The sequence below is a fragment of the Gavia stellata genome, chromosome 36, assembly GCF_030936135.1.
Source record: "Gavia stellata isolate bGavSte3 chromosome 36, bGavSte3.hap2, whole genome shotgun sequence".
NCBI classification, from domain to species: Eukaryota; Metazoa; Chordata; class Aves; order Gaviiformes; family Gaviidae; genus Gavia; species Gavia stellata.
This window is the reverse complement of record NC_082629.1, coordinates 210,674-229,128: the sequence shown is the minus strand read 5'-3', so window position 1 is coordinate 229,128 and position 18,455 is coordinate 210,674. Positions and strand designations below refer to the sequence as shown.

At 59.2% G+C, this 18,455-nt stretch overlaps 1 protein-coding gene across 1 annotated transcript; it reads right to left on the bottom strand.

Moving 5' to 3' along the window:
• Positions 1–2,471: 2,471 nt before the first annotated feature.
• Positions 2,472–18,455, bottom strand: SP1 (Sp1 transcription factor). Its single transcript, XM_059832743.1, has 6 exons — positions 18,298–18,455; positions 16,321–16,441; positions 14,146–15,637; positions 3,285–3,453; positions 2,916–3,115; positions 2,472–2,803 (listed from the first exon to the last, which is right to left on the bottom strand). Exons 1-6 carry the CDS (start codon positions 18,453–18,455, stop codon positions 2,484–2,486), a joined length of 2,460 nt encoding a protein of 819 aa, XP_059688726.1. The 3' UTR covers positions 2,472–2,483.

Genomic DNA, 18,455 nt, shown 5'->3' with positions numbered 1-18,455 from the left:
CGATGGTTCAGCCCCGGAGACGGGGGGGTCCCTGGTGTGGATTTTGGGGGTTCCCCAGCTCCGGCGAGCCCTCCCCGCCGTGGGAAGCATCTGAGCACGGATGAGCTCGGGGCTTGGTAGAAAATTTGGCCCCGGTGGCTCTCCCGGGGGGGGTCTGGGGGTGCCCCAGCTGGGGAGCGCTGGTTTAACTCCTCTCCAAAGGCCCTTCCAGCCCACCTGAGCGATTTTGGCAACCTCAGCCCCGAGCCGACACCTCCTTTGCGGTGGTCCCGGCTACGCCGTTGTCCACCGGGCAACCCAGGGCGGGAGGAGGCATCTGCGGGAGCGGGGAGCATGCAGTGGGGATCACCGCTCTCCGCATCCCTGGAATTTTCCTGGTTATCCTCAGGCAGGGAAAAAATAAAACGCTTCTAGAAAATGATAGAGCAGAAGCCCTCGGGTTCGGGTGGGGAGGGAGGAAGACGCCGTTGGCGGGTGGGATTCACGGATCCGAGATCAGCGAGCAAAACCAGGGGCTTCTGGCCTCCACGCCTGCTTCCCCCCCGTGAGCAAAGGGGATACGCAGGACGAGCCCGACCCAGCGAGACGGGGATGCCCCCGGCCGCCGCCACCTCTCCGAACCACTAACGTGAGCTCAACGCCCTCCCCAGCTCCGCGCCGGGGTTGGTTTTCACATCCCAGGGTGGTTCCTACGACCGACGCTGCCTGCTCCGCTCAGCTCTCCTCTAAGCTTCCCAGCAGGGCGCTCTCCTCTCCAGCTCAGACCCCGCTTCGTGCTCATCTCACCCCAAAAATTTCTGCTGGAAAACAAGAAGAGATTTCACCGAACGGCTCCCTGCAGCCTTCAAAGGGGTGGTTGGGATCCACATCCCACCGCCGCCTTGTTTCGGGGACGAAACCAAGCTGCCCCGCGTGCTCTGCATCACCCCTGAGATGAAATTCCCCCTGGTATTGGGGGGGACGACGACGACGGCGCCAGGGCCCCCCCCCGGCTCCTTCCTGCGGCGGGCAGGGGAGCCCCTGCCTGTTTACAGCCGGAGGGGAAAGGGCTGATATTGTCTGGACTGGAGCAGGAAGAGGAGGGTGTGGGAGGAAGAACGGAAGAGGACTGAGCCATCCCGGTCCTCCCAGGGTGGGAAAAGCCGGGTATTGGAAAACCAAAAGGGTTTTCCCAAACCGTCCCCATTTCCAACACCCTTTTTTTTTTTTTTAGGAGGAAGCGCGAGGAGGCACCTTCAGCAGCGTCACGGCAAAACCTGCGAGGCGACGGCCCGACGGGGGGGTCCCGGGCTGGGACCCCATCCCCTGCATCCCCTCGATGCTCCACCCTCAGCGCCAGGACCTCTCCGGGGCGGAAAAGTGCCGTCTCCCGCTGCCCAGCTCCGGAGGTGCTGATTTTTCAGGATTATTATTATTAAGACCAACGGCGGCCAAAAAAAAAAAAAACAACAGACGTTTCGCCCGAGGAGGGGACCTCCGGAGCCATCTCCCTCCGTACCCCAACGCGCCGGGTCCCAGACCCTCTGCTAAATAGCTCGAGTGAACCTGCACGAAACCCTTTACGAATCGATTCCACGCGTAGAGTCACCGCTCAGCCTGCCAGAGCGAGGATGAGAAAGGCCGGAGGAAAAGGATCTTGGCAAAGAAGATCGCTGGAAAATAAAGATCAAAAAGTCCAGTGAAGGGCTGGGAGAGGGCAGCTGTTTTTACAAAGGAAGGGGGGGAAAGCAAAACCTCACCCAAATAATTACAAAGAAATTAAAGAACAACCTAAAAGCAAAGCGTACAAAAAAGACCGGGGGGTTGGGGTGGTTTTTTTTGTTTTTTTTTCCTTTTTTCTTTTAAGGTTACAATGTAAAATGTAATATAAGGTCTGACGGACAGCTCGGGCACTGTCCGAACTGCCCCCAAGGGCCAACCTGTTCCAAGATAAGGCATCAAAGAGACCAAGCCATGGTCGCAGCAAAATCTCTCCTCTCTCAAACGAACACATTTTATATTTTTATATATATAATAATAATATAGAATCTTTTTTCCTTTTTTTTTTCCTTTTTTTTTTTTTGGTCTTTTTTTTTTGTTTTTGTAGGGTTGTTTTTTTTTTTTGCTAAAAAGTATTTCAATTATCATATACTTTTACCAAGGCATGATGGCGTCGAAGGCTAGCTACGGAGGGGCAGACGGATCTCGGGGAGGGAGTGGAGGGAAGGAGGAGGGGGGGAAATAATAATAATAAGGTCAAGCCGAAATTAAAAAATATATATATAGCTCTGGCCTTCGTGTGTGGTCACCGGGCCCCGGAGGTCGGACAGCTCAAGGAGGGCTGCGATCCCAGGTAAGAGGAGCTGGGTTTTAGTGCTGGAGGGTGACAAGGGACGTCGCCCTCGAGGTGAAAATAGCTCCCGGCTCCGTCTCCGCTCGCCTCTGGGCCCCGTGCCGCCCGGCGCCGCCGCGTCGCCCGCCGGTGCCCGCGTCCCGCTTCGCCCTCAGAATCCGTTGCCGCTGATGTTGATGGACTGGAGGTCGGCCACCTGCATCACGTTGATGCCGCTGCTGGCCAGGCGGGCGATGCCCTCGGGGCAGATGGCTTCCATGGCCACCATGTTGGTGGCGATGAGGGCCGAGGGAGTGGCCCCGCCGTTACCCTCCGCCGAGGCCCCCGTGTCCATGGGGACGGCGGAGACGTTCATGGCCACGTTGTTGGCCGCGCCTCCCTTCTTGTTCTGGTGGGTCTTGATGTGCTTGGAGAGGTGGTCGCTCCGCATGAAGCGTTTGGGGCACTCCGGGCAGGCGAATTTCTTCTCCCCTGGAAGAAGGGAGGGAGAGAGGGGTCAGGCAGAGGCCGGGCCAGTTCCCCCGCTGCCCCAGGCCGGCAAGAAGGCGACGGACCCTGGGCGAAGCAGCATGCCGAGCCCTACCTGTGTGCGTGCGCTTGTGTCGCTGCAGCTCGTCGCTCCGGGTGAAACGCTTCCCGCAGAGGAGCCAGGTGCAGATGAAGGGTCGCTCCCCGGTGTGCCACCGCAGGTGAGCCCGGAGGTGAGAGGTTTTGCCGTACACCTTCCCGCAGCCCGGGATGTGGCAGATGTGTTGCTTTTTTTTACCTGGATCCCCAGAGCTCCTGAAAGAGTCCAAGGGAAGGAGTTAAAACAACCCTGAAAGCTCCAGCTGACTGGAGGGAGGGAGAACGGGGCCAAACAAGGCACTTTTGGGGTTTCAGCCTGCTCCCGGGGGTTTGGAGGTTGCTCGGGCAGCCCGGCGTTACCAGATCGGCGGTGGAGCAGCCTTACCTTCCCTCGCTGTCTTTGCAGTAGGGGCAGGTACATGCTTCCCTCCGCACTTTCCGTCCTTGCTGGGGCTGCGGGTCCGGGCTGGTCTCTCCTTCCTCCACAGCCGCGTTCTCGTCTCCCAGCCCGTCTCCGCTCGTGCCGTGAAGACCCAGCTGAGCACCGTGGTCGCCTGGAAGAAAAACCCAGGAGGTTACTGCGGGCTCTCGGTCAGCAAAGCCCCGAGCAGCAGGAGGGAAGCGAGAGGGGCTTTCCCGGGCCTTTCCCCGTAGCAGCCGCAAAGCCAGGAGGGTCTCGGCTTGACTGAGCCGAAGGAAGCTATTCATCGCAGCCGTCTCCCTCAGCTTTCCACAGGCTCCTGTGTTTTCCAGCCCTGGCAATCCCACACCAAGCCTTCCCTAGAGCCCTGGGAAGCTCTCCCTGCCCTCCACAGCCCCCAGCAAAGCAGGGGGTCCCCCCAGCTCCCACACATCGCCCGACATTTTGGTCCATGCCCTCCGATTTGTGTCCAGAGGAAAGGTAACAGCTGCATCTCTCAGGAAAAACAGCCCTGCTACGTCACTCCAGCCACCTGCCAACTATTTCAGCTATTTCAGCTAACCTAGCACAGAAAACAGAGCAAAAATGTAAACCAAGTAGCGCCAGCCAGCTTGAATCGGTGTCAGCGATAAAGCAAGCATCAAAACAGCGCCGAGGGAAACCCGGGCTTCTCCCAATCACACCTCGCTACCGACCTCACCGAGGTCCCTCTTCCCCCCCTTGTTTTTTTGGGCTGAAAGAGGCAGTTTTCCCTTTTCAAACATCTCTCCAGCTTAAACCTGATGAAAAGCAACAATCCAGGAGCAAATCTACAGAGTACAGAGCAGATGCAAACCCTCCTCCCCGTGCCGTGCGCCCCCCCCCAAAAAAGGCAGCGATAAATAAAGCAGGCTGGAAGACCGTAGTCTTCAGCAGCATCCATCAGCGAAGATATTATCGGCACGCGCTCACTGGTTAATTACTGCGATTACAGAAAGGGATATATATATATAAAAAAAGTTGAAAAATCATCTGGCGCTGCTTGCGGAGCGCGGCCCCTCCCTCTCTCGAGGAGCAATTCCCAATTATAAAAGCCGTAGGAACCGCAGGGTAGTGCTGACGAGCTCCCAAATGCAGACAAACATAAACCATTCGTAACGGGGGGGGTTGAGGGGTAGGAAGTTTTTAAGCCTATCAGTTTTCATTGCCATTTTATTGCTCTACGCTTATGCTGTCATCTAATTGCTTCTCCAATAACCCCATCTACACTTCACAAGTGTTTTATTTCCCTTCAAGCTCCGCTGCTTGATTATTTTCATGCCGAAAAGCCGGAGCGGGCGCAGAGACGGCAGGCTGAGTAATCTCTTTTCAGCTGCAATTAACATATGCCAATAGGTCTAACGGCAGATTTAGAGCCGAGACGCTTCTGCCGGACGGGCAGCAGCATCGCTGGCAGGCTACTGGCTGTGATTCGAGCCCCAAATTCACCCTTTTCCTACCAAATTCCTCGCAAGCAGGCAGCCAGGGTTGAGATCACTGCCTGAACATGGTGGTGTTTGAACACGGGGCTGAGATAAAACACGTGTGTGCACAAATGTGCACACACACACGCCTGTCCCCCCAAAACAACAAAATGGTGCACTCTGCCACTCTTTCCAGACATCCTCTCCCACTGCCGGGAAATGAGGCTGCGTTGGGGTGAGTCTTCCGCAAAAACACCCATCTGGGGGCTTTCCTGATTCTGTTTATCAGCAGCTGCCCGGCTGGCTCCAGCGAGGACGAGTTAACGGGAAGGACCGTGCCAGCCAGCCCTGCCAAAGGCTGATGGGGATGTCGGGACGCGAGGGACGTCGTGGTCTCCTGGGAGATGGTGGTTCACTCACTCCATCTCCTCTTCCCAGTACCTGGAAGCTGCTTCTTAAATAGGGAGCACAAAGCTGTGGTTTCCAAAGCCGGCATTCCCAAAGAACAGCCCACAGTCCTGCTGTCGGTGTCCTCCAGAGCTGCATCACGACGGCTGCCTCCCCGGCACGGGGACCGAGATGCTACCACTGGCGGTGGTACCACAGGAGGCCAGCACATCCTTTTGAGAAGTCCTGGTGGGACAAGTACTTTCAGCAAAGCAGTGAAATTTGCTTTAAAAACCTGGTTTTCCATGTAACAGCTTCTAGGCAGGAGGCAGCACACTGAGCATCCGCAGGAGAGGTGCTGGCACTGGAGGATAAACTTCAGACTTAGGCCAGCCTGAAACATCCATTAGCGGCACACGCTGGGCTCTCTTCCTGCAGCCGGGAGGGAGTTTCACAACGAGAAGACAACGAGGGGGGGAATGACGAAGAGTTTCTGGCAGCGGGCAGCCTTCCCGGGGCCCCATGGCTTTGCTGTTACCAGCAGGTGTCAGTGGTGCCCTGGCAAAGCTCAGCGGAAGAGCCAGGGCAAGGGCCCACGCTCAGGAAAGGACAAAAGCCACCGGGAATAGAAGCCTGGCTACTTGGGACACAGGCCAGCTCAGGGCCGCGATGGCCGATGGCTCTGCAGTGGCATTGCCAATGATCCGCGCGGCCGGCAAGGGATTTATGTGCGCAGCAGGGCCATGCCCCATGTCTGGGCATCCTGCGGCAAGAGGAACAGCTCTGATTTTACTCCTCCCGGCCGCGGTGGCATCAATAGGAGCTCTGCTCTTCCAGGCAGGAGCATGCGGAGAGGCTCGAAATTAGGGCTGGCTGCTCTGCCCCTCAAGTCCGCAGGGGTCCAGATTTCCTGGGAGAGGGCAGCGCTGGACAAGCCCTTTGCCGTCGAGGACTGAGACACCCAGAGCATCAAAGCAACAACCAGGAGAGAAGGGTTGCAATCAAGGAAACGAACCCTGACTCATCCGTTCACCTCGTCTCAACTTACGTCATGCCGGGGCCGGCTTGTCCGCAGGGGGACGAGGCACACGCCACCATCTAAGTGGAAGCTGGGATGTCGTCTGTGTCACGGCAAGGGGCTGTGCTCACGTGTCCGCACCTCAGCATCGCGTGTTAAAGGATGGTGCCGGCCCCAAAGACCATATAACCCTGCGGATGGTCCCCTCCAGTCTGCGCTGGGGCAGGAGGAAACACTCAGCTGAATCACAGCTGAAAGATGCTGCAAATAACACCTGTGACCGACACAGTGGGACCAGTTCAGCCCCAGGACGCGGCTCCTGCGTGGTGGTAGTGTAACAACCGCAACGGTTGTGTCTGCCCTCACACCGGGATACCAAGGCGGAGAGGAATTTGTTGGCCATCGAGTGACAGCGATCAGGCCAGGTCTGGCTGTTCAACAACACCACCGGGCAGGAGGAGGGAAATTGTTTGTCCCTCCAAAGGGGACAGAATTTCAAGCCCCGCTCCGAAATCCTGGCTGGGCCCTCCTGTACCTCATCAGCAACATTCCTGCACTCCCCGCAAAGTTTAGCAATTTTAAGACAAAACCTTTTCAGTCCCCCCCCTCCAGCTCTTGCAACATATGTTTACAGTCTAAAACCAGCACGGAGGGAACCAGGGAGGGTTTTTGGGTTTGGGGTTTTTTTTAAGCTTTATAAGCCAACGACGACAGCTTGTGTTACTGCGACAGATTAGAGATTTCCCTGTCGCGTATGTGCCGTCCGGGGAGAGCTGTTGTAAAAAGGAAGGAGAAGACACACGCGCTCTCCCCAAAATACGCTTGGGAGGGGGAGAATCCAGCCCTGATGTCTTGGAATGGCTTCAGTCTTCAAACATGCAAAAGCCTACGCAGCGTTTTATAGTCTGTTGGCATGTCACATGGAGGGGAAAAAACCCAAATCCTCCTTCTGGTAATCTATGGCTCGCATCTAATTAAGGTATAAATAAATTACGGCAAGAGAAGACAGATCTTGTACGTACACGCTTCATTCTTCACATATCAGGACGCGCCGAAGCCTCCAGAATATTGCAGTTTCAGGAGAAAGCTTGGTGGAGAGAAACCAGCTGGATAATTTATGTTTATTATCTCCACTAATATAGATTACTTCTAAGACTAAAGCTTTCATGAAGGCTGCCAAGCCCCTGGTCCACGCTCAGATCATTGAAGTCCTGAAAAAATATATTAATAGAGCAAGGAGGGGGGTTTAATCCTTGGAAAACCCTGGGGAGCAAAGAGGGACTTGCCTGTGAAGACAGGCGACAGGAGCTGACGCTGCTTTGCTGCGCCTGGCTCCTGTACCCGACCTGCCTTTGCCTGAAGGAGCCCCCTGCTCTGTCAGCACGGGACGGGGGTACCGACCTCCGAGACCCCCCCAGAAGAGGGGTAGTCGTTTGCTGGTCTCACACTAAATAAGACCAAAGCACCCAAGTCTTGGCTTGGGACTTCTCTCAAGACAAGGTGTTTCTTGTCTTCTAACTGCTCGTCGGAGGAAAAACGCTTCAGTTTAGTCGTTTTATTTAGCAAACTAAAACGAGGTGAGAAATGCCCTGTGGATAGAAGAGAGGAGCATTTTTAGATCCACCCTAGCTGACCTTAGGAGAGGGGAAACAGACTCGATGTTCATTTTTAGGGAGGATCTGGAAAAAAAAAAACCCAACCACGGTTTCTTGTGCAAACTCTGCAACATTGGCAGCTGCGACTCTGCAGAGGGAGGAGAGGAAGAGGGGGGTAAGTCGTCACCATGCAGACCGGGGCACGCACAACAAACCGATGTCAGCTTCCAGACGCAATGAAAAGAGGCAAGGGTAAGTTTTAAGGCGAAAAGAAAAGGCAGCAAAACCCAGTGGCATGCAGCCCCGGGGCTTCCCAAACCTCTCGGCACATCTCCACTCACAGTGGACGACAGACAGCAGGCGTGAGCCTGAAAAAAAACCACCCCAAAATCAAACCTTTCTAGCTCACAACTCAAGTTCTCCCCGTTTCCTCCTCCTCTTTTTTTTGGCAAAGCGTGAAAGCCCGGGGTGGCAGCGAGCACGGTGCTCGCTGTTCTCCCCAAAACACACCACCACGCTCTACTCCAGACAGATCAAAGACAATTAAGCTGCACTTGCTACACAAAGGAACAAAGTCAGTTTTGTAATGCAGTCCCCTTGATTTTTATCTCGTTTGATTTCCTCACTAATTTGCAAAATGAGTTAATCTGCAGTAGGAAGTCATTCATGTAAATTAGCCAAGCTCTCGCTTAATAATTCTTCAGAGTTATGGACAGCGGAGCGGGGAACACACAGTGCCCGTCTGCGTAAGATGTTGCAGTTTTGAAGTCAGACTGCAGCACATTGAGTAATTGTGTTTTAATCTGGAGTTTAATGACTTGAAAAGCCACACGGCAAGTTCTGTGATATCCTTTAATTGTTGGAGGTTTCTGTGCGTCACAATAAATTACACTTCCTTTGGAGAAGAAATAAATAGGGATGGAGCTGTCGGGTCAAGAGCGAGGTGGGCTGCAAGGGGAGCCGGAGCTGCGTCCGCCCAGCCCCGTGACGTGCGGGCGGACGCAGAGGTGAGCTAGGAAGTCACCTCGTCCAATCTGCAAGATCCCTGACCCCCCCAGACTTGCCAAATACCTTTGTCACGCTGCAAACTGAAACGCGGTTCTCCTTTTCCCTTTTAATTCCAGTCTGGATTGCTGTGAAACTGGGATGAAGCCTCTAGTCCTGCCAAAGCCTTCACTGGGGTGGCCCTGCCAGGGCAAACCAGACCACCAGCAACCGGCAGCCAGAGCATCCTCACCCCGTAGCATAGGCAGGTCCTACCAAACCACGCCAAAAAAGAAATCAGGTTAGTTAAAAAGAGAAGTCCCTGATGACGTGTGAGGAGCACAGAAGGAGGAAAATGCCCAGCTGAGACGGGGAAGGGCGATCCCCGTGACCACGGAGGAGGAGGGCTGTGGCCTGAGCCCAGCCCAAAGCACACCCAGAAGACGGGGAAATCCCCGCAGGCATTTCTCGGGGCACCTGAACCTCTCTATTCCTCTCGTCCACCGCAGTCAAGGGCGGATGCTTTTTCCGAGCCTCAAAGCCCATGTTTTTAATCACGCCCCTCTGCAGAAAGGGGGAACTTGTGCCCGTATCACTCACGGCATCTGACTTAGACATCCTGCGCTGGGATGGGGAGACGGCTGGCCGGCGTGAGCCCCTCCGAAGCAAGAGCCGGCGCCCTGGGAGCCGATGCTCTGGAAAGGAGCCACGCTGAAACTACCCCTACCCCTGGGGCCCAGGATGCAGCTCCTGCGAAGGGGCGATAAAGACCGTGCTCCTTGGTGAGGCGGCAGCAGGCTGAGGTCGGCACAGATAAAAGGGAGGGGAAGATTAAGGCCCGGCGAGACGGTCCGGAGCCAGGCGAGGAAACTTTTCCACGAGGAGTCACGGGGTGCACAGCACCCAACCAGTCCGACCAGCACAGCTGCCAACCCGCTCCCATTCCCGGGCGGCCGAGCCCCGGCCTCAAGGAGGAGGAGGAGGAGCAGGGCTGCCCCATGGAGCCCCAGACCCACGGCAACTTTGTGCGGGGCGCAACCTCGCCGGGATGAAGCTGCACTGCAATAACACAGGCTCTATATCGGGATCACTCCCTTTTCCCAAGCAGAACCCGAGATCTCTTGGGATTTGTGTAATTTCTTCAGTAAACCACCCTCTTTATTATGTCAAGGAGAGAGGTCAGCCAAGGAAGCCGGGAGGGTATTTAAAGTCCAGCCCAGCTAGAGTTTAGAGAAGGAAATTTCACAATATAATTATTTTCTGACGTGATGTCATGGGTGTAATGAAACAAACAATTACAGCACGTTAAGGAGAGATCCTGTCAGGGCTTGCTGGCCCGAGATTGATTCCAATTTTCCCCTCCCCTCCTCAGACGATGCCATGTGGATGTCTCATCAAGGCCCTGCTACAAAGCTTCCCTTAAAAACAGAAAATAGGAGACAATCAGGTCTTTGTGTCAGTGCCCTGACGGCTGGGAAGAGCCCTGTAAGAACAAAGTCGCAGCAGAGAGCTGGGGATGCATTTGGTAAACGTAGTTCAAAGGGTTACTTCCCCCATGAAGGCTTTTTTTTCTTTCAGAAGGATGTCCTTGCTACGTCCCACCACTGGATTCGACCACAAGCCCCTGTCCAAATGATAGACGGAACCCGGAAAGGGAGCTCGGCCTGCCAAAACACCCCCGGGGAAGGGGCATGGCTGGGGGCTGGCGCATCTCCCCAGTTCCACCAGTGCCCCTGCACCCTCCCAGCTCCATCCTCCCCTGGAATAAAACACCCTTCAGCGCTCACAAAACAAGGGCCTCGGCTGAGGGGTTTAACTCCAGCGCTGACCTAATGGGAAGCCACCGGCGGACGCCTGTTTACCCAGCACATACCTCAGCCAGGCAGGGCTCTTTATCTCCGAGGCACGGAGCTCTAAGCAGCGGGACTCTGTCAGGGACAGGTACGTGGGGCAGAGCCACTTCACTGGCAAAACTATACGGACACGGAGCTAAAAAAAGTCCCTCTCCTCCTCCCGAAAGCTCGGTCAAAAGGGGAAGAGAAACCCCGGCATCGCAAACTTCTCGGAATCGCCCCCACCCCACTTGCCACAAAGCCTCTGCGCGAAGGGGCCTCGTGCAGAATGTCCCCTCCCCGAGCAAGCCAGCACTGGGGTGACAGTCGGGTGACGCTTCTTTCTGGGGTGAAGACCCTACTGAGGTGACCGAGCATTGCAACACCCACCTTCGCACTGCTACACCCACAGAAGAGCACCCAAAAGCTCTTTGCTTCATCCCGGAGGCAGTCCTGCTGCCCACTCGGCGTAGGGAGCCGTGGCACCCAAACCCACGCGCGTGTTTTTGGGGCAATGCCAGCCGAGGAAATCCCCTCCCCAGCTCGGTGGCTGCCTTCCCCTCGCAGCAGAGCCGGCTGCAAGGCCTGTTTGCCCACATACCATCCCATTATGGTCACAGACCTTCTCATGTCTCTGCTACCGGGCTAATTCACAGCCCATCTAACACTGAGGAGGAGGAGGCAGCCTGCAAATCACCTAATTAATACAAACACAGTCTGAGTTACATTTGCACAGAGCACCGGGCTCTGCCTCATGCCCAGGAGCAAAAATCTGATTTTTAAAGACCTTTTCAGGTGCCATTTTCTCCAGGGGGATCTCTCCCCTCCCCGCTTCGCAGAAAGGAAAGCAAAAAGCAGAAATTTCCTTAGCAACTTGCCCCCAGCTCTCATGAGGGGCTGAACGCCACAGCCCAGAGGAGTCCCCCTGCCCACGGAGCGGGGTTCAGGAGAGGAGACATGCTTCCCGCAGCCCGGCAGCAGCCAAACCGGGACACCGGAGCGGCTGTCAGCCCCGGAGGAAGCCGAGCTGAGCTCTTCGAAGCAGCTCAGCTACAGCAGGTTTGCAGGGAAGTGGTAGGAAACGCGGCGGCTGCAAGCCTGCGAGGCAGCTGGGGTGCACACTCAGCTACCGAAACCCCTCGCCACGCACCCCCTTCTTCTCACCACACCGTAACATGTGGCAAAACCCAAGGGGACGGGAAGATCAGCTGCCAGTCTCCCCTCCCAAGCAAACCGGGGTGAGGTTTTATTTTCCGTTCACCTGCCTCGGAAGCAGAGGAGCTTTTTCTGCTACCAAAAAAGCCCTCCCAACTCTTAGCCTCGAGCAGAAAACGAGCGCAGAAAGTTCCAGCACACCAGTGGTGCGTGCTCGCAGGGCCACCGGCAGCCGAAGGGGAGGCTCCTCATGGAAAACGTTCAGCGATTTGGACAACAGGCAGAGTCGGTAACAAACCACTCCCTTAAATTGGCATCGGAGAGCTCGGACCGGGAGGGATCCGCATTCGCAGCCCCCCAGTGCGGCAGAGGATGGCTCAGCTACGTGGCCGTGGTGCAGAGGGAGACGATGCACCACCCAGTGCAAGGTCCACGGGGGCTCAGCACCCACCGGAGAGGGGCTGTTTGCAGGTGGACAAACGGACCCATCGCCACGTCTGACGGACCCAGCTAGAGACAATCTCCTCCAGGCTGGAGTTAAACCACGCAAATTATGTAAACGGATCGGTGCCAGGAAGCTTTCTGTCCCAGCCGCAGCCTCTGCGATCTCGTCCTAGGAGCCTAACTTAGGGTCCCATTGAGCTGGGGTCTCCTGGTCCCGGCAAGCCCTTTGAAACGTGAACCCTGCTCTGCTTTTTCAAACATAACAACATCAAAGCGTCGCCTGAACGTCACATCCTCTGAGCTAAGGAAAAGCGAGGCCCTTGGCCGTGGTTCTCAGTGCAGCCGCTAGTGTCGGATGGTGAATTTGTTACTGTGGATCAAGAGCTAAACATGCTGCTGAGCTAAAAAAAAAGGAGGAGGAGGAGGAGGAGGAGGAGGAGGAGGCTCCCCAGCGTGAGCGCGTTGGATGGGTGGTCTCTGGAGCGTTCCTCCCTGCCCCACCTCCGAGGGCAGAGCCAGGCACAAATACAGGAACTAAGAGTCGCCCATGCCTTTCTCCGGCGCCTTCAAAACAAGCACGCCTCGACGCAAGCGGCCCCGCCAGGCTGCAGGGCGAGGGGATACCGCCGAACCCGGGCAGGCGAAGCCAAGAGAGACCCTCCACCACCTGCATTTCCACGCATAAAAGAGGCGACGTGCCATCAGCTCCCCCCTGGGTGCAAAAACGAGCCTGCTCTCGCACAAGCGGGTCTCTCCACTCAGGGAAATCCAAAGATCAGGCTAATCCCGACTGCGGCACAGGCTGTAATAAACCCACAGACGCCTGCAAGCCAAGCTGCTGTAGCAACAGCCCAAAATACTGCTGCAAAACAACTCCGGGAGAGCAGCCGCCTCCTCTCGCGAGAAGGAAGCACGAGTCGGATTGAGCAACATTTTTTGCTGCCTCTCAGCTGTGACTAAATCTAGCAACTGCCTTTTTAGCTGGAACCAGAACAAAAAAAAAAAACACAACACAACCACCACCACACTGGAAAAGCAAGCAGAATTCCTTTTTGGTACCGATTTCTTCCACGGCAGGAACTTATGGCCCCCTCATACAGGCAGGCACGGCATTTCCAAGGGGAAGCTGAGTGGCCTCAAGCTCACAGCCCGTGTCCACACACCCCCACACCCCGGGCTGCTGGGAGCTTTTGGGAGACGACAGGGCTGATCCAGAGGGAACTGAGCAAGGAGCTCTGCGCCAGCCGTGAAGGCGGGCCCGTCTCGGGCAGGATGAGATCACAGCGTCCCACACCAGCACCCAACTTTAGGCTAAATATACACTTAAAGAGCCCGTTCTTCCGCCCCTGCAAGGAAATTCCCCAGGGCTTTTTGTTTGTTTGTTTTTTAGGGGGAGGGCAGGAGGATTTAAGTTATCGCTGAGTTTTATGAGGCTGTGACTCTTTCTGCGGGCTCCCGCAGCAGAGGAGCTGAGCTGGACTCGGCTCCACTCCCCAACCCCGACCCGAGACCCCCGGGCAGCCGTCGAGCCAGGACAGCGGCCTCGCACAAAACCACGCTTCACCTTTAGTGCCGCACGCAGTGTCCCCCTTCTCCCCTGCCTCTCCTCTTGGCACATCTCCCTCCTTCCCCATTCACAGGCATCTCCTCTGTTTCTTTTCATGCAAGCAGCTGCCCAAGACAGTTCATTAGATGAGAAACTCCCCAAAATGAGTTTCAGCATCTTCTGGCAATCGGCAGAGGCTTAATACTTCCTTCCCAGGGCCAGCATAGGCGCCAGCCCGCTTGCCAACTCTGTTTGGCATCGATCACCCCCAGCTCTAGCCCTGGCACGGCTGCTCCAGCGCCCTGAACTCCACAGAGTCCAAACGGCGCAGGGAGCCGGCTGCGCGCAGCCAGGCAACATCGTTTCACCTTCGATTTCCTCCACCCCGGCTACGGAAAAGGAACCGAGACAAAACAACTTACCGGCAGTGTTTGCTATGGCCAGCGGCAGCCCTTGCAGCTGATGCACCTGGATCCCAGATGCTCCCAAGGCACTGAGGTTAATAGTCTGGAGGCCTGGCATGGAGGAGAGCTGGGCAGCGTTGACCGTGACAGTGCCGCTGGGGAGGGAGGCGATGGGGGCGAGCGTGGTGCTGGTGCTGCCCGTCTGCCCCAGGGACACTCCCTGCATGGGGGCCAAGGTGATTGTCTGGGCCTGGGGGTTTTGAACCTGAAGGTTTTGGAGCTGGATGGTCTGCCAGCTCACCTGCCCGTTGGGACCCACCGTGGGCGTTCGGATGATGATGGGCCCGGAGTTGGGGACAGCTTGGAGCTGCAGGTTCTGCAAGGCGTCTTGGGAGATGGCTTGAGTGGCAAAGGTCTGGCCAGAGAGCGGGGTGGTTTGGAGGGCTTGGATCGTCTGCCCTCCTTGGACTAGCTGAGGCTGGATCAGGATCTGCTGCTGCTGCGATTGTTGACTCTGATCCCCCTCTTTCTGCTGCCCCGGCTGCAGAGCCACCCCAGAAACTTGGCTCTGCAGAGAGTCCGAGCTCTGGACGCTGCTGACCCTCTGGGGCGTCTGCGCCTGGACGTTGGTTCCCACCGTCGCACTGGTGGAAAAATTCATGATGCCCATGTTACTGGTGGTGGTGGTGGTGGAGTAACTGTTGGCGTTGGTAAAAAAGGCGCCGGAACTAGCGTGAGACGTGGCCGTGTTGGTGGAACTGATGGCAGCGCCCGAGGTGGCCGGCTGGGAGCTGCTGTCCGGAGAGCCGGAGCTGCTCAACGTGACGGTCTGAGAGGTGGGAGCCAGGCTGGCGGCCACGCTGTTGACGGGCAGCAAGGTGATGTTGCCGTTCAGAGCCACGGGGACGTTGGCCACATACTGGGTTTGCCCTGAGAGGGTGTTGTTGGCTAAGCCCACACCCTGGATGGGGACGGCCTGCTGCAGCAGGTTTGGCATGGCGATGAGGTTACTCGTCCCCGCTCGGCTCGTTATGATCTGCTGGTTCGTGCCGGGGATGATCTGGAGCTGACCAGAGGCATCCTGCTGCACGTTGACTTGGGCAGGGGTGGTGGCAAACTGGAGCTGCTGCCCATCGATGGTTTGGAATTGGGGAATGACCTGGTACTGGATATTGGGGATAACGCCCGGCAGGCCCGTGAGCACCTGCTGGTTCTGCAGGTTGGAAGCAGTCGTGACCACGTACTGCCCCGCGCTCACGGGCCGGCTTTTGGAGGCATCTCCGCCGTTGCTGCCGTTGCTGCCCTGTTCCTTGGAGGCCGTCGGCGTGCTGGAGCCGGCGGAAATGATCTGCCAGCCGTTGGCGGACTGGGCGATCTGAGCGGCGGCGGCCGTCAGGTCCAGCTCGCCGCTCCCGCCTTGCTGGCCCTGGGAACTGTTGGAGTTCTCGTTGGGAGACTCGATCCTGCTGCAGGTCGCTGCCAGCAGAGCCAGCGGGGAAGGCTGTGATTCCTGGGAAGGAGAGGAGGAGTTAAGGAAGCGGGAGGCGGCCCGATGGGCAGGCCAAAAATAAAAAAAGGGGAAAAAAAAAATAAAAGAGAAAGCAGGGAGGAGCATACTTGGAAAAGATAAACACTCCTTCCTGAGAAAACCCACCCACAGCCGGAAAAATACAACTGCCAGACACAGGGCTGTCAGGCCGGGACAGACTGAACCCACAGGGAAAAACCCTCTGGGAGGGAGGAAAGGGGAGGGAGTCTGCATGTAAAAGGCAAAGAGAGACATCTCCTCCACCCCAAAGCGAGGAAATCTCCCCGCAGGAGAACAACTCTGGGGAAGTACAGTCGTTTCTGGGCACCCCGACCTGGAGAAGGGCCAGTCGGGGCTGTGGTGTTTACTGGGAGCAGGGGAACTGTCATGTTTTCGAGGGCACAGTGCAGAGCTGGGGAAGGAGGGGAAGCCACAGGCGCTGCGGGTCAGTGCTCCAGCAAGGCGTTTGGCAGCGTGACGATCCCCCGGCGCGCACTCGCCCTTCTCTTCCCCTCCCTGGGGAGAGGAGCCGGCGTAACGCTCCGCTGGGCCAAACAAACAGCTCGGCCCGGCCCTGGACTTTGCCACCGGGACGACAAGTTCCCCAGGGCGAGCGGAGCCAGGAGGCCGCCGGCTTGGGGCCATTCCTCCCTCCCCACACTCACCTGGCCCTCCCCACCGCCTGTACTGCTGTTACTGCTGGCATCTCCTTCGCCCTTCTCGGGCTTCACTGTCGCCATCTCCTCGGGACTCTCTTGGTCTGCGCGGGTGGGAAACAACAGCGGGAGTTAAAGGCATTTCTGGGCAGGAGAGTGGGATCAGGAGCGCGAGGACACATGGGGAGTCACGGGCAGGGAAGGCAGGAGGGCTGGACAGAGGGGGGGGGACAGCACGCTGGCAGGCACTCGGCGGGGGGGACAGTGTGCTGCTCGGGCTCTGGCACGAAGGGGCTGGGAACCGGAGGGAGTTGCCAAAGGGGAGCTGGCAGCGGGACAGGCGGAGGAGGACCCGGCCCAGCTCCAGGCCCCAGCTCCTCCCCACCCGCTCGGGACACTCCCTGGCCTCCCCTTTCCCTTCCCCGTTGGCCTGGGAGCACACCTCCTGCCCCGGCCCTCCGCGGATCCACCCCGGAGGCTCTCTGCCTGCCCTGCCCACGGGATTCCCCACCGAGGATCCAGCCCACCGGGCTCCCCAGGGATCCCCTGGCCGGGTCCTCCCCCATCCGTGCTCCCTGGGACCCCACCGCAGGGGGGGTGTGCTCCCCCAAATCCCTCCTCTCCCACCGCTCAGGAGCCTCCGCTGGCAACCGCCCCCCCCCCAGGACCTGGGGCCTGCGCCCCCCACTCCTGCCCACACCCCCAGCACCCCTCGCAGGGTCCCCTCCAGCCCCCCAGCATCGCTTCCGTGGACCCCCCCCCCAAAAAAACACCCCCAGCAGGTCGCACCTTCCCCACGGCCCCCCCCCCCCCCCACACACACACAAGGCCCCCGCCCCACGGCTCCCCCCCCCCCCATACAAGGCCCCCGCCCCACGGCTCCCCCCCCGCACAGGGCTCCCGCCCCACGGCTCCCCTACCCCACGGCCCCCCCCCCGCACGCATCCGCCGCCACAAGGCCCCTTCCTCGGGGGGGGGGGGGGGCGCCCCCTCCCCCGGTCTCTGCTCCCACACCCTTCCCCCCGCCAAAATCCACCTCCCCGCACCCGATCCCCCGGGATCCTCCCTCACACACCCCCCTCGCCGCTGCCCTCCCCCGATTACCGGGGCCTCCCCCATCACCACCACCCCCCCCCCGCCGCCGCCGCCCCCTCCTCCGCTCCCAGCCCGGCCCGACCGCCGGGTCCCTCCCCCGAGGCCTTCCCCCTCCCCCGGGTCCCTCCCCCGGCAGGTCCCCCCGGCGCGGCGCGGCGAGGCGAGGCCCGGCCCGGCGGGGCCCGGCCCGGCGTGGGGCGGGGCCGCCTCTGGCCCCTCCGAGCGGGCGGGCGCCGCCGTCTGCGTGTGCCTGGGCGGCCGCGCGCCCCTCGCCCCCCCCCCGCCGGCGCGGCGGGCCCGTCCTTACCGCTCATGGTGGCCGGGGGGGGGCGAGCCCGAGCGGCGGCGGGGCGGGGGGGAGGAGGGGCGGGCGCGCCCGGCTCGCTGACGAGGCGGCCTAACCCCGCCGGTGACCGCCAAGGGGCTGCCGAGGGAGGGAGCCGCGCGCCGCGGCCCCGGCCCCGCGGCCCGCCCCCGCCCCCGTCCCCGCCAATGGGACGCCGCCGCGGGCGGGCGAGTGACGGGCTGCGCGGCCACTGGGGAGCGAGGGCGGGCCGGCGGCGGGGGGAGGGAGGCGGGAGGCGCGCCGCCCCCGCCGCCCCGCCCCGTGGGGGAGGGGTAGCGCCGCGGGCGGCGGCCAATGGGGGAGCGGGAGGGGGGGGCCGGCGGCGGCGGGGGCCAATCGGCGCCCGCGCGGGCTCACAGGGAGACCCCGTATGGGAGCGGCCGCGGCGGCGTGGGCCGCGGCGTGATGGGCGCGCGCCGCCGCCAATGGGTGGGGGGAGGCGGGGCGGAGGAGCGACTGGCAGCTGGGCCCGCCAACGGGCCGCGCGGCCCGCGCGGCGGGGGAAGGCGGGCTCGCACACTGACGGGGGCGCTGCCCAATCCTACCTCGGAGGCGTCGGCCGCGGCGGGGCGCCGCGCCAATGAGTACGGCGGTCCGTCTCAAACTGGCCAATGGGCGCCGCGAGAAGGCTGGGCGAGCGGCCGGGCTGCGCCCTTGGAGGGACGGCTTGGCGGCGCCGGGAATGTGGCGGAAAAGGCGCCAT

Coding starts and splice junctions, on each gene's coding strand:
- SP1 (XM_059832743.1), bottom strand. CDS start 18,455: ATGGCGCCTTTTCCGCCACATTCCCGGCGCCGCCAAGCCGTCCCTCCA. Junction 15,638..16,320: donor CAGGCGGTGGGGAGGGCCAG/GTGAGTGTGGGG, acceptor TCTCCTTCCCAG/GAATCACAGCCTTCCCCGCT. Junction 3,116..3,284: donor TGCAAAGACAGCGAGGGAAG/GTAAGGCTGCTC, acceptor GGACTCTTTCAG/GAGCTCTGGGGATCCAGGTA.